The sequence below is a fragment of the Strongylocentrotus purpuratus genome, unplaced genomic scaffold (assembly GCF_000002235.5).
Source record: "Strongylocentrotus purpuratus isolate Spur 01 unplaced genomic scaffold, Spur_5.0 spur5_scaffold_19, whole genome shotgun sequence".
Classification (NCBI taxonomy): domain Eukaryota; kingdom Metazoa; phylum Echinodermata; class Echinoidea; order Camarodonta; family Strongylocentrotidae; genus Strongylocentrotus; species Strongylocentrotus purpuratus.
This window is the reverse complement of record NW_022145604.1, coordinates 5,242,077-5,257,295: the sequence shown is the minus strand read 5'-3', so window position 1 is coordinate 5,257,295 and position 15,219 is coordinate 5,242,077. Positions and strand designations below refer to the sequence as shown.

The window sequence follows — 15,219 nt, the reverse complement described above, 5'->3', positions numbered from 1 at the left end:
ATAAATTCGTTTAATACCGCCACTCTTATCAAAACGGGTTCGTAAGCAGACCAAACATCGCTCTACCCCCCCCCCTTCCCGCCCACACATCATTAGGAATTGTTCTTGCTGAAATACATGGATCAGCTGCAGTGGCTGGGGTGCTTTGCCCCCCCCCCCCCAGCTCTCCCGACGCCAAGGTCCAAATACGCTACTGTTGAACATCATCATAGGTTTCCGAATACTTGAGGAGTACTTTCAATGCAATTCCAGGTATTGAGACGAATCGTTGAAACAAAAGGAATAAACAACATTTCACTTTCATTTGAATAATCCTTGAACGAAAACGCGTTTATCATTAATGGTAGATAAACTACCGTTTCAACAAGGAAATGTTTTTATGCAAAATTATGTTTTCACACCGTAAGTTTGTTATCTTGGAATTATTAAGACTGTGATGTTTCACTTTCATTTGAATAATGCTTGACAAAAACATTTATGAGATATGTCAGATAAATTATCGATTCAACAAGGAATTGTTTTTATACATGATTATGATAAATAGTTTCAGCACCGTAAGTTCGTTATCTTGGAACTATTAAGACCGTGATGTTTCACTTTCGTTTGAATAATGCTTGACAAAAACATTTATGAGATATGTCAGATAAATTATCGATTCAACAAGGAAATGTTTTTATACATGATTATGAATAATAGTTTCAACCCCGTAAGTTCGTTGGAACTACTAAGGCAAAGGAGAGTCTAGAGCAAGCTCGGATTATAGTCATATAGGCGAGTACGCCATGGATATGTGTGTGGAGCAGGCACGTAGCCAGAGTTTGATGTTTGGGGGGCACATACATGTAATCGATCGAGGTAAAAAAAAAAAGGGGGTCTAAAAAAGTGCAACCGATCCTGGAAATTTAGGGGGGAACGTGCCCCCCCCCCCCGTGCCCCCCGTGGCTACGTGCCTGGTGTGGAGGGGGAAAGGAGAACAAGAGTGAGAAATAAAGTGAAAGTTTACAGATAATTCCTAAAGGCCTCATAGAATGAAACTAAAAAAATGAGGAAGAAGATAATGTTCATGCTTTAAATCTGAAAGTTTTTATTAGGTCGACGTCGACATACATTACGCAAGCCTTCGTCAAGTGATTAGGGACTTTGGAATTTGCACGTCGACATAGTGGACTGCTACGTGTGACGTCCTTTTAAGGAACTTTGATGTCCTTTTAAGGCACTGCCAGTGCCTTAAAGGACGTCACACGTAGCAGTCCACCATGTCGACGTGCAAATCTAAAAGTCCCTAATGTTAGATTTAGAACAAAACTTCTTTTCTGCATTTTGATAACGTAATAAGTATTGAGTTCCGCTCTGAGATCCAGAAAATACTTAAAAACACAAGAAATAATGCTGCTCCGTACAAGAAAAAAAATTATATTTATATATACATATACATGTATATATGTACATAGTTCATGTATTGGCTTACAGCTGTATGAGTTTAACAAAACAAATCAAATAAACACTTCTGGTATAATGCAGTTTATCCAATTTGTGTGTAATATCAGTCGCAACCGGAATTGTCCAAGTATCAACGTTTGCTCCCGAATTTGATTTCGAGGTGTAACATTAAACCAGGATTAGTTGAAATGCATTGATAATGCCTCATATTGAAAGCGGAATTCACATATATTTGTTTCAACTTGCAAACTTCCTTCTGAAGATTATCTGTCACGTTGTGATGGCCAAAATTCTAGTATGGATCCTGAAAAAGTGACATTAAACCAGACGTGCTGGTAGCAGGGGTACGATTGAATTTCAAAACCGTTTGGAAATTCGTAACCAGTACAGCGAAGTGTTTCTTGGTAGGTCATAGTAAATCAAGCCAAACCCATGCATGAACCTATTCACACTGATATTCAACTTTCGAATTTGATACGTGAATATTTGACATTTAATATTTTTATATCAATTTTGATACTTAATATTTTTGAATTCAATACAAGAGATCTGATATTTGATATTTTGGAATTATATTCTTCCGTAATACTTTATTTTCTTTTTTTTTAACTGCTCATCACTATACACAAATTTCCACATGACCTCTCGTCATACATGTAGTTCCCCCTCGTATTTACCTTCATTTAATTTGTGTGTATATACCACAACACCTCCATTCGTTACTGGTGGCCAATTCTAATTATTTTGTTTAACCTTGTGGAAATATAACAACGATTTGGTGACCTTTTTCAGCATGATCGACTTTATGTTTAGAAACATTCCAGGTAAATTTTAAAACCTGACTATTAGTATTGTTTCCTTGAGGTCAAATATGGACATTGTTAACAGGGCTAGTTAAGATTTTTATTATTGACAAGTTTAGTCCCATATGCCCATCTCTTGCAACATTTAGCCACCACCCTTTACCATCGAGATAGTAATCGTAACTACATATCTCTCTATCTTGCAGACACCCTGAAAAGGGATCGACAACCCAAAGGTCTCCAATATGGCATTAGAACCAAATACCATATTACCTTCTTACCCATTGCCCCGGTGAAATGTACAATTATGATAATATAACATTATGATAATATAACATTATGGAAATATAACATTGTGGTAATATAACATTATGGAAATATAACATTATGATAATATAACATTATGGAAATATAACATTGTGGTAATATTACATTACGTTAGTATAACATTATGATAGTATATCAATATGATAATATATCATTATGATAATATATCATGACAATATATCATTATGATAATTACATCATTATGATAATATAACATTATGATATTATAACATTATGATTATATAGTATTATGGAAATATATCATTATGATAGTATATCAATATAAAAATATATCATTATGATAATATATCATCATGATAATATATCATCATGATAATATATCATTATGATAATATAACATTATGATAATATATCAATATGGTATATATAACATTATATTATAACATCACGATAATATATCATTACGATAATATAACATGATTGCGTATAGACATGCCATTTGCCGCTCCGTTATTGCAACTTCTTTACGATAAACAGCCATCATGATAAAAACCTTTGGGGTTGGGGGACAATATATCACTAAAATACTTTGTGTAGATCTATTTTGACTTTGTGACTTGTACTCTGATTTCCTCAATATAGACAAATAGGAAGTTATACGTATATGGTATCTACATGCCCTTGACATCACAGCTTGAACGGATCATATCACTAAAATATTTTGAGTAGAGATTTGTGACCTAACCGGTACTGTGATTTACACAGTACAGACTAGTAGAGGAAGTTATACGTACATGATATCTAATACGCCCTTGACGTAACAGCGTGAACATATCACTTACACTTTCCAACTTTCCCTCCTTTTTTTTTTTTACATAACCTACATAGTTTTCGTTATTCGGGTTCTCTCTTCTGTCTTTTTCTTTCAAAGAATTGGTGGAATATTACTCTAATAATTCCGCCATTTTATCCTCAGTCTGCCTCCTGTTTATTTACTTTACTTGCTCCCTTCACGACGACCTTGTACACAGAATGAGAATATTGTCCATACAATTAATTACAAATCCAGGGCAGCATCTCACGAAACTGTCATAAGTACAAGATCGTTAACAACCCATTGTAATAAGAGTATTAAATTGTTATTAAAGTTTCAATTGGATGTCGGTAAAGATGTAACTATAACGTTTCATGAAACGATGGAAACAATATCCCGGCTATGACAGGGGTCACAATGTTGTTGTTGTTGGTAGTAGTTTTATGGCGTTCATTCAGAATTGAATATACATGTATATATAGGCCATATCTTCAGGTATATATATGAAACATCAGTTATCCATAAATGGGTCATAATTTTGGAGCGCTATAGGAGCGTCACGGCTTGACGCACATGAGACAGACACTGTCGATCTCGTTGACAGTCCGTCTCGTAGGTTGTGGCCGCGTTTTAAAATCATTGTAAACATATAATGTGGATTTTATTCTAGCTTAAGTTATCAAATCCTATCTGTTCAGAAAGTAAATCTTGAACAAATTTTATATCATATAAATATGAGGGGGAGGGGTGGGGATTTAACGATGTGGGCTTTTGTTGACTGAAGTACCATTTCCGGGAGGCGCGGTGGCTCAATGGTAGATCAGTGATCTCGTAACCGGGATATCCCGGTTTTCGAAATTAAGTCGATGCGCTATAGTACCCTTTGGTAAGGCATTAATTCTTATTACCAAGTCCCTCGGAAACGCTGAAAGGCAAAGTTCCTACATTTGTTTACTAACAATATGGACCTACTACAGTAGTAGGTCCATGCTTACAGGCATACGCATGCTTTCTTAGCAATCAGGTAAAACAAACAAAGAAAACAAATTCCTGAATGCTATCTGACCTTTGCCTCTAAAGTGTTCAATCGTGCGTTTCGATTGCAGTCATGCATGATGATTTATTATAATAAAACGTTTACCGAATTAGTCAGGCAAACATCCTATATTTACCGATGTACTGAAACAAGATAATTCCACAGTAATATGCATGCAAATAATGAAATAGATGCATTTACCGAGTAATTTCATGCATGCATCTAGTCCTTATACATGTACATACACGATTGCCTCAAATAAGTCAATATAAGTCACCCCAAATATTAAAAAAAAGAGCCAAAACAAAACAACATGTTTAAAGGTTTGCATTTAGTTCTCCAGTATATGGTATTTCAGTCGCAATAAGACCAAATCTATTACCACTTACCAAACATTACAGCAATTTCACAACCCATCATTTATCTTCCATACATTAATTTTATGGATACCTTAAGCAGAATGTGGATTGATGGGCCTGAATAATATATGAATTCAAACCTTTGGTTGTATATAATAAATGTCATTATAATCGGTAAATCAAATTGAAATTGAAGGCCTAGTGAAACTGTTATTTTCAAAGCAGAGCTTGTGTCAATCGTAATCCTTCAACAACATTGGTAAATTGCCAAATGATATTTACTTGATTTTGAGGTTAAAAAAGAAAGAAAAGAAAGAAAAGAAGCGGGAGCGGAATAAAAGGGGGAAACTAAAATGACATACTAACAACAAAAAAATGACACAAGTTATATATACATGGAGACAGTGAAGTTTTGAAAAAAGAGATGGATACAATAACTACAATAATACACATTTTATATTTAAAATATACATGACATAACGTGGATACTACTTGGTGAAGGGAGGTACATTTTGGTTTCGTGGTTCATTCACTCACTCGACTCTCAATCCTAGAGTTCAGGGTTCGAATCCCAGCCCGGCACTAACGTCCTTTAGCAAGACCTTAATCCACATTTGTCACTCAGGCTCCATCTAGGAGTAAGCGGGTATTATTGATGGGTAGTAATAGTTACAGGGCCCGCAGAAAGAGCAGTATTAATACTGATGTGGCTATGCTGGGTAAATAAATATGATCTATTTACAACATGGCAATGTTGTAATTACTTTAATCAGATGTAAACATTACATAACAATTGTATGCGCGCTATCAAATAGGTTTAAAGGAAAAGAAAGACCAGTACTAATTATTTATCATGCATTGAATAACAAATATGAGTAGACAATGTAGAGTTACACCCTTTGGGTATATATAAATATTTTTTTGTATTTGTATGTGTTTCTATTGTACTTTATTTTTCTGTCTTGATTTCTTGTATTGCTTGTTATTTCTGGTTGGAAATCATATTTCCACATATGTGGACAAGAATAAACAATTAGATAAAATAGATAAAATTAAAAACTTGTATTACTCACATATTCTCTTTCCCCTCACTCTCTTTTCCCTCACTATGAAGTGCTAGTGAGAGTCCAAACTGGCTATCCGTGTCATCGTGGGTGAAGTACAACGGGAACGATGTATCGACGTTGAAGCCATGGACGACTACGGCCCATCTCGAACAAATGGTGATACACAATGCAATGGAGAAGATGTATCCAGTGGTCATTGAGAGCGATGTCGGGCCGGACATCGTGAAAACTGTAAAGTGACGGGGTTGCGATAAGTAGCTTATATGACAATGGGATTCATGTACGCCTGGCCAAATTCAGATAAGGTTTAGAAGGCAGCGAACACCCACTGGAAAATCATTCAGACCGTTTTTCTGATAGGCACCGATTACAGAATTTTGATAACTTCCTCATCGGCTCCTCGACTTGTTCCGGGGTTCTGTTGAATCCTTGGTTGAATAGTTTCATATGAAAGTACTTGACACTGAATCGGCTAAGTGAACGGTCAATAAACAATTCGTGACAGCACCCTTAATAGCTGAGTGACAGTGTGAGTGTGAGGCGGATGCAAATGAACGCACAGTGTTAGTGATGCGCGCGCTCCGTCCGCGCTGCCCGAAGTTGCAGCATTATCTTTGTTTGTTTTTAATAATATTTAAACCCGATGCTGGGTTTAAGCTTTTCTTCAAAATCGAGTTAAACAAAGAAGTTAAGAATTTAAGCTGAGCCACCCGGTCCCCGTTGACAATTGGTTAACTGTTTCAATAACCCATTAAAACGTGCGAAGATGACAACTACACATTCATTATGAAAATGATTTCTATGGCATAGCCCTATACAAAAGGGTATTGAAATTCTCCTTAAGTTTATATACCAATTATGAAAGTCTTTGCGTTCTTGCTGTTGTTGTTGTTGCTGTTGATCTTGTTACCGTGGGTTTTTGCTCTTTAATACACATTATTGTGTGTCCACAGACGAAAATACTTCACATTTTGTAAGATCCAATTTCGCAAAATGTGATACCCTGGCTAGGTCGGTCCGTACTGTAGTCCATACAACAGGGCGGTCATATAACGCCACTTACACCAGTTATGCGGGTGTGCCAAGTATCTATCTATAGAGGAATTATGCACGTACCAAGAGTTGATGGTTGTATAAACATATCTTTCCGCTTTAAGAATCGACGCATCTTTTGAATTCATTTAATGTGTCAGTGTATACGTGTGTGTAGGGTGGGTGTAGCACTTGGAAATCAATGAAAAACATTATGTAAAGCCCCCCCCCCCTCCCTCCAATTTTTGTCACTTCGTTTTTCTTTTTCATAATCATTTTGCTACTGAACGTTCATATCGCCCTCTAGCTATTTCATTTGGTTTTTGTTCAGTCATTTTCTCCCCTCAAAGTTCCTTTGCGGTGGAGTTACTATTAAAACAATGACGTGATTCGAAACGTCTAGCCCCCCTTCGTAATAATAATTTTATTTACCCAGGGAAGCCTCATCAGCATCAAAGTTGTTCCTCCTGAGGGCCACGCAATTATCAGGTAACCGTTTACACCTGGGCGGGGAGTTGCCATTGTGAATTAATGTCCTGCCAAAGATCGTTAGTACCGGGCTGTGATTCGAACCCTCGACCCTTAGATTGAGTATCAAGTTATAAACTCCACGTCCACCTTCATAGTTGTACTATACTAATGTATTTCAATGTATGCACTGCCCTTGGTAATCAACTCCTTGATTCACATCGTATGCAAAATGCATCCCTATCGTTTCAGTCGTCAAGGGAGCCTCTCGATAAAAAGATATGCATAAAATTAGTAAACAGCCTTACATGTCTATTGCCATGTCCATGACATTGGATTGGAGTGCATACTTGAATTGTACAAACAATGTTGACTTCCGACAAGTATGTCTATCATATTGCTCCGATTGTCTCATTTTCGCTCGCGTGAACATTGCCAGCACAAACCACTGACCTCTACCTCCTGAACGGATCATCGCCCATTCCCATTCACTATACGTTACGTACTAAAAGGCTGTATTGTCTGACCGTTCATGAATATTCATGTTTTTCCTAAACTCGGCAAAATGTTTGCTTTTACTAAATGGAAAAATTACGGTGGGGGGTTGGATGAAATGGACATAATGAAATAGGCAGAAGTGATCTATGATACTTCATGCTTTTTATGTTTCGTGTGCTCGACCTATAATCTTCAAATCGCTTGGTAAACTGAGTCCAAAGTTAGACTTGTTTCACATGTGTATTATAGGCAATGACGAGCTTGCAACCTATTTTGAAAAATTACGGTGGGTGAACTTTCAAAAGTCAATGAGACATGAGGGCTCCAATGAAAGAGCTAGTGATAACGTACGTCGGGGTGGATGTGCTTTTCGTTTAAACAAAAAATGAATTTTTAACGATTTAAAAAAAAAACGTCCATAGGCTAACATGTTAGGCTGCTGGCTCTGATCATGCTCTGACGATAGGGGGCGTTGTGAAATGAGACTAAACGGAGCCATATGTTAATTAATTATACCTTTTCACAGTTCCGCCCTGGCAATGTGCCCTATTTATACGTGATGTAATTTCAATACATTGTCGATCTGCCCGTATATATTATGTTCGAATGGCAAAAATATGTCACTGTATCATTCTCAGACATGTCAATAGACCGGCTTACAAACATATTCAAATTTACCAATGTATCAACGAGCTATTCCATTAAGCTGATCTTAAAGAATGAACCACAATACTAGGAATCCTATCTGCATACATTACTTGTTGTTATGTCGGGCACGCCTAAGGCAAGTTTTGGGGTTGTCAAGAACAACCTGTGTTTAAAAATCATGCATTACTTTGAATATGTTAGTAGACCGGCCTATTGGTGAGGTAAAGGCATTTGTAATTCTATGCATCATTTTGGAAAGAAGGTTCTCCTCGTGACTGAAAGCTTGACAGATGCTTGCCCGTCATAGCAACAACCAATGAATGCAAATGAGTTCCATCCAAAAGAATGACATTTCGCATAGCAGGTGAATCAAATAGTTTGTATCCAAGGGTTTGGGATGAAAACATGCATAAATCGAACAATAAAACTAGGGCCAATATACATAGTTGGTTGACAAGTAAGCTCACTACTAAGAAAGTTTAGAACAAATTGATATGGGCCAAGGTCTATTGCCCTTTACAAAGTGTGATTTCTTGAAAGTACTTAAGATCACGTGCAATGTTGATAGATAGCCATATGACAGCATGATGCTGTCACAATCTAATGTTCCACCGTGCTACTAAATGCTTCATTTTCACACATAAAAAATGCCTTTTAGTTCTATATGATTTGTTTCTCTTTCGATCTGAAGGGGCAATCCCTTTTATGACAGACCTTTTACGAGGTTTTGGGCAACAAACCACTGACAGTGATGGTCAAGGTTTTTTCTATTTGTGTAAATAATTTCTGTGCTTGTGGTGTGTGTGTGTGCGTGTGAGTGTGTTGGTGTGTTCCGTGTGTGAGATGCAGTGACTTTCATTTCCTGCATGTCATCTTTATAGTTATTTTAATTGTGCACTTCCGAACAGCCCATTTAACAGAGACAATACAAGCCAGTTTCTCTCTGAACGTTCTGTCAAAGGACAATGCAATTACCTCCCTCAACCCCCTCCTACATACATTTCACAAAGAGGGTCGTATTTTATAATCCTGCTGGACAATTTACATCTTTTGTCAAAGCTGCTTCGTCCATGCAGGGAGTTGTAATCTGCTTGTTCCATTTTAGGATTAAAACATACAAAACCAAGACCGGGTTTTTACATCTTATGCACGATTAAGCATAATAGAACAGTCGGTTGTTTTTGTGTTAGGGGTGGCGATATTTAAACGCATGTTATTTAAAAAAAGGATATTAAAGAAAACTATTACAACAACTACTACTACTACTACTACTACTACTACTACTACTACTACTACTACTACTACTACTATTACTACTACTACTTCTACTACTGCTGCTGCTGCTGCTTCTGCTGGTGCTGCTGCTGCTGCTACTACAACTACTACTACTAAGAGTCTGATACTACTACTACTAGTAGTAGTAGTCATCTACTATTACTACTACTACTAGTAGTAGTCATCTACTATTACTACTACTACTACTACTACTACTACTACTACTACTACTACGATTACTACTTCTACTACTACTACTACCACCACTACTACTACTACTACTACTACTAATACTAATACTACTACTAATACTACTGCTACTTCTACTACTACAATTACTACTGATACTACTACTACTAATACTAATACTACTACTAATACTACTACTACTTCTACTACTACTACTACCACCACTACTACTACTACTACTACTACTACTACCACCACTACTACTACTACTACTACTACTAATACTAATACTACTACTAATACTACTGCTACTTCTACTACTACGATTACTACTGATACTACTACTACTTACTTGTATTTTTATCGTAATCATTGTTGTTATCATCATACCCAGTCATCATCATCGTAAGGCCTATTATCCTTATGATGTTTTCATTATCACAATCATCACCGCCAGTATCAAATAGACCTAAAACAATTTCATGTTTCATCGAGAGTAGAGAGGGTACCGAGTTTTACGAGACATCTATATGATAGTTTGAGAATAATCAGAAAAAAGGCGTGAATTCATGACAGATTCTATCACTGAAAATGAATTGGCATTGCAGCTCTTAATAAGCTAAATCTCTAATTTGTTGGTATCCAAATTGCTCCAGGAACCCTTTTATAATTTCTTATGGTGAGACAGAGTAACGAACAGACCCCTTTTCGCAAATGATCACAAATAGTAGAGCTACATCATGTAGAGAAGGTCACTTTGAGGTCATGAACATATTTCCGGTAGTGTTGTCAATAAAATGTGCATTCACCGTAATGATCTGCAAACACTTTTGATTCCCCTTAACCACAATGGCCAAAATATTTAATTGAAATGACACCAATAGCCCACACAATACAAATATAAAACTAGAAATGCAATCGTGTCACAACGATGTGCGTGCAATGACGCCATGTTTCTACGTGTCAAACGAAAGAGCTTCTCTCGGACTATCCAGAGCGATTTGTACGAAGTCTGTAGCTTCTGTGATGTTAGAGATAGGTAGGGCGAGAGAAAGGCCTCAACAGTGACCTTGATGGGATGGTAGTGACTATATGCCTACGAAGTTTGAAAGAAATTGGGATAGGGGAAAGGACGTAGAAAGGGCTCGCAAGCACTGCGTGCAAAAACCAAGGGGATTTGGTGCATGTTCGTCATTGCAATACAGATCGTTCTGGGGGTCAAAAGCGTGAACCCGATATGCCCCATAGACAATGCGTGTAATGCATGAGCGGAAAACGTACAGGATCTGTATTATGACCGGAGTTAAATTGTTTTTTCTCTCTCTCTTTATGTCTCTTTATGAGCCGTATTTGGTATCATTAGAAAGAGAATTTCATGATTGTTATTGTAAACCACTCACTTTTTTTCTATGATAATCCTATCGAAACACGTGATGTAAAATAGATTTATAAGACAAAATGGCGTCTTAAATGGCCCCATTGACCAATTTTAAAAATCCGGCCAAGAGGTGCCCTGCGTATTGGAACTCGGCATGTCACTGCAAATTTTCAAGGAAAAAAAAGGACGTTTAAGGGGCGAAAAGCAGTCCGAAAAAATGACGTCATAGCCGATACGTGTTAGATTCGGGCGGAAACTCGGCGGAATTCGTGTAGTGACCTTTGTTCAAATGCGATTTATTCACAATTTTCTGTGTGAACATATACTATACTTGGTATCATTCAAAAGGGCACTTCATTGCGGTCAGTTTGACACCATTGTTATCTTCGCGCAATGTATTGCACGCATTAAACGCGCTATTACGTAATGCATAGTAAATTCATCATTTTTGGCGATAACTTTGCGCTGACATATTCGAATTTTACCAAACTTGGTGGACAGTTGTCACGTATATGGATACATATGTCTGCCAAGTTTCATTGATGTAGGTATAAAGATCGCTAATTTAGAGCAATTTGAAGTTATTTCTCAATTTTCTTGAAAATGGCGAATTTGGAGGGCATTTTTCGCAAAGTCGGTCAGTGTTAGGGTATATAATTTTGTATATGGCTGGAAAGGGCATATCTTCAAGTATCTAAATCCAAAAAGGGTACGGGTTTGCCAAGCCATTATGGAGATACGGCCACAGAAAGAAAGCCAATTCCCAGAACTTTAGAGGGCGCTATTTATGTTGTGCAAAGCCATTGGAGCGTGAAATTTGGCATGGCTATGTGCAATTATGAGATAAAGATACTGTAAGATTTAAATACAAAACGGAATTTATATGAGAAAGTTATGGCAGTTTTAGATTATTTAGGGGTCCATTTTTCAAGAACTTGAGAGATTTTTGACGGAGTCGGTTTTAGATTTGAATTTCGAGTATGAAGATGGCATTTTGAAGGTCAAGTCATCTGTCGCAGATGAAAGAACATCTCTCAGACTATCTAGAGGAATTTGTTAGAAGTTTGTAGGATCTAGGATAGTGGAGATAGGAAGGAAGATATAAAGGCCTTAAAATGGACCAGAAACGGACAAAATGGCGCTTGGACGGTCATGCATGAGTGATTTCCAAAATCGAAGAATGTAGTGACCTTGATGAGATGTTAGAGACCATGCCTATGAAATTTGAAAGGAAAAGGACATGAGAAAAGCACCTAACTAGGAGTCACAAACACTACGTGCTAAACGAATGCGATTTCCAGACGATAAGGATAAGGATAAGGATAAGGAAAAGGAAAAGGAGAATATTAATGGGGCAGAATGTGAACGAAAACAAGGCAATGACGAAGGTCGTCATTGCAATTATGACTCACCAAAACCGCAAATGCATGCGTTACCATGCATAATGTTAAATACCGTTCAGATTTTTTTAATTGTCATCACTGGAAATGTATTTTATTTGTATAAGCCTCTGCAACAGGAAAATGAAACACATTGCGGTGATATTCCTGAATATTTTGTCACAACATGTACACATGATTTGGATTTTAAAACAGAAGAGGAAAAAAGGATAAAGATTTACTACTACCACCACCACCACTACTACTATTACTACTACTACTACTACTACTACTACTACTACTACTACTACTACTACTAATACTACTACTACTTCTACTACTACTACGACTACTACATCTACTACTATTACTACTACTACACTACTACTTAATAATAACAATTGAATAAAAATAATCATGATAGTGACAAAAACACCAACAATAACAGTAACAATAATATTAAATATAATACAAAACGATAGAGAAAGAAACAGAGAAAGAGAGAGAGAGAGAGAGAGGGGGGAGAGAGAGAAAGAAAAAGAAAGAAGGGGAGGGGCATTTATCAAGTTGATAACAAGTTTGTTTAGAATTCCCGTTTCATTTTCATTTAATTGATAACATTTAAGATTTTGTTCTGCTATTTATCTTCTTACTATTTAAATCTCATTTCACAAATGTCTCATAATTTACTCTCGATATTCTCTGTCTCTGTCTATGTCTCTCTCTCTCTCTCTTTCAATTTCCCACGATCTTTTATCTCTCTGATGTCTAATTTCTCCTCGTTTCAATCTTTAAATATTGTGTTATTTGATTCATTTGATGATTCCTCCACTTCGCTTTCGTAAAGTTAAAAAGTACATGAAGTGTTCGTTCGGGTCAGCCTAAATCTATCGTGTGAGTGAAAGTAGGAAGTACATTGTGATTTTAACAAATTACTCCGGATCACTTGAGCAATATTTTGAAAATAGATCCACCACTTATTGCCTCGATTGTCTGTCATTGAATGAAATAAGAGCACTGCAGGTGGAACAAAAATAATAAACCACGTTCGATTATAAACGAATTAAACACCTATATGCATATCGACGAATAAAGTTCTTTAATTAGGCGGAACCCAAGAAAGATCTCGATATATGGAATGAAATGGCGTAGAACCCCCCCCCCCCCCCTCGAATGGCGATAAAAGAAAACTAAAATGAGAAAAGGCAGAGGGGGAGGAAGGGGAGAGAGAGAGAGAGAGAGAGAGAGGAGGAGATAAAGAGAGAGGGGAGAGGAAGAAGGGAGGGAGGGAGGAGAGAAAGAGAGAAAGATTAGAGCGGAAGGGAGAGTGAGGGGGTGAGTATGTCTGCGTGTTTGTGTGTGAAAAAGTGATATAGATAATTAGATAGATAGATAGAGAGATCTTATAAATCGTCCCGCCCCCTGTGACAGTGCCCCTTTACGACCGGGTCCACGCTACGCCACTGTGTGGGATGTCATATATTTGAGCCCCCGTCTGAAACGGACCATGAATGATAACTGAGTAATTACATTGATGACTGATTTATTAACTTAGAATTAATAGAGTTCGGTGATCCAATACCCGACGGGTCGCTGCTCATCTAAAGGAGTCTTGCTTTTTTGACAGTAATGTATATTAAAATTTCCATCACCCTGATGATCACGATGATCATGATCATCATCATCATCATCATCATCATCGACGCCAATGCGAGATTATGAGTCCTTCATTGGACCAGGCTTGTGTACTGATCATCATCATCATCATCATCATCATCATCATCATCATCATCATCCTTATTATCATCATCCTCATCACCATTATCACCATCATCATCATCATCATCATCCTCATCACCATCACCATCACCTTCACCATCATCACCATCACCATCATCATCATCATCATCATCATCATCATTATCATCACCAAGAAAAACATCTAACTGGAGTCGAGCTGTCATGTAAAAATCTCACGAATTATTTAGCACCATAAAATTGTTGTGCTAATTAAGTTAGCCACAATGCATGTATGCGTACATATTGAATTCACATTGAGTTGACCAAATCGTAATCATTGCTTCCTCGTGCTAATACATATAATCAATATTCGCACATAACTAACCAACGAGAAGCAATCAAAGTGAAATTTCTTTTGTCATTGATCTTTAGTTTCATACACGACTTAAATTTCCCTGAATGCACAATTATAATTCTTTAAGAATAATAGTTTCGAGGCACCGAGGAAATGATGAAATTCGACACAAACTTTCACTCTCCGTACGTGTAATCTCGGGAATTCCAGTAAGCCTGGGTGTACTCTGTAATATGTATTTTCAACAAACAAAAATAACCACATATACTTTTCAACTAATCTTCTTTGTCATTTTTAGTTTGTTTTCGTCTAAACCACCAACTCCTTCACAATCTTTACAATTATCCGGACAAAGGATCGAATTCGGCGACTCAAAATTTCCGGCTTCATCAGTGTATTGAAAGCAAAAGAAAACTTATAAATAGTAGGCCTAGATTTGGTATCAATGTT

The 15,219-nt window shown here is 37.0% G+C and overlaps 1 protein-coding gene across 2 annotated transcripts in view; it reads right to left on the bottom strand.

Moving 5' to 3' along the window:
- Positions 1 to 6,343, bottom strand: part of LOC100889527 (integrin alpha-V) — a 35,494-nt gene extending 29,151 nt beyond the window's left edge. The window contains exons 1-2 of one of the 2 annotated variants that reach the window (XM_030990098.1): positions 5,833 to 6,343; positions 2,431 to 2,434 (exon numbers count right to left, since the gene is read on the bottom strand). In XM_030990098.1, the coding sequence (XP_030845958.1) occupies positions 2,431 to 2,434; positions 5,833 to 6,028 (200 nt within the window). In that variant the 5' untranslated portion in view covers positions 6,029 to 6,343. Of the gene's footprint in view, positions 1 to 2,430; positions 2,435 to 5,813 lie in introns of both variants that reach the window. The other variant, XM_030990097.1, reaches the window with a different exon arrangement.
- Positions 6,344 to 15,219: the final 8,876 nt, after the last annotated feature.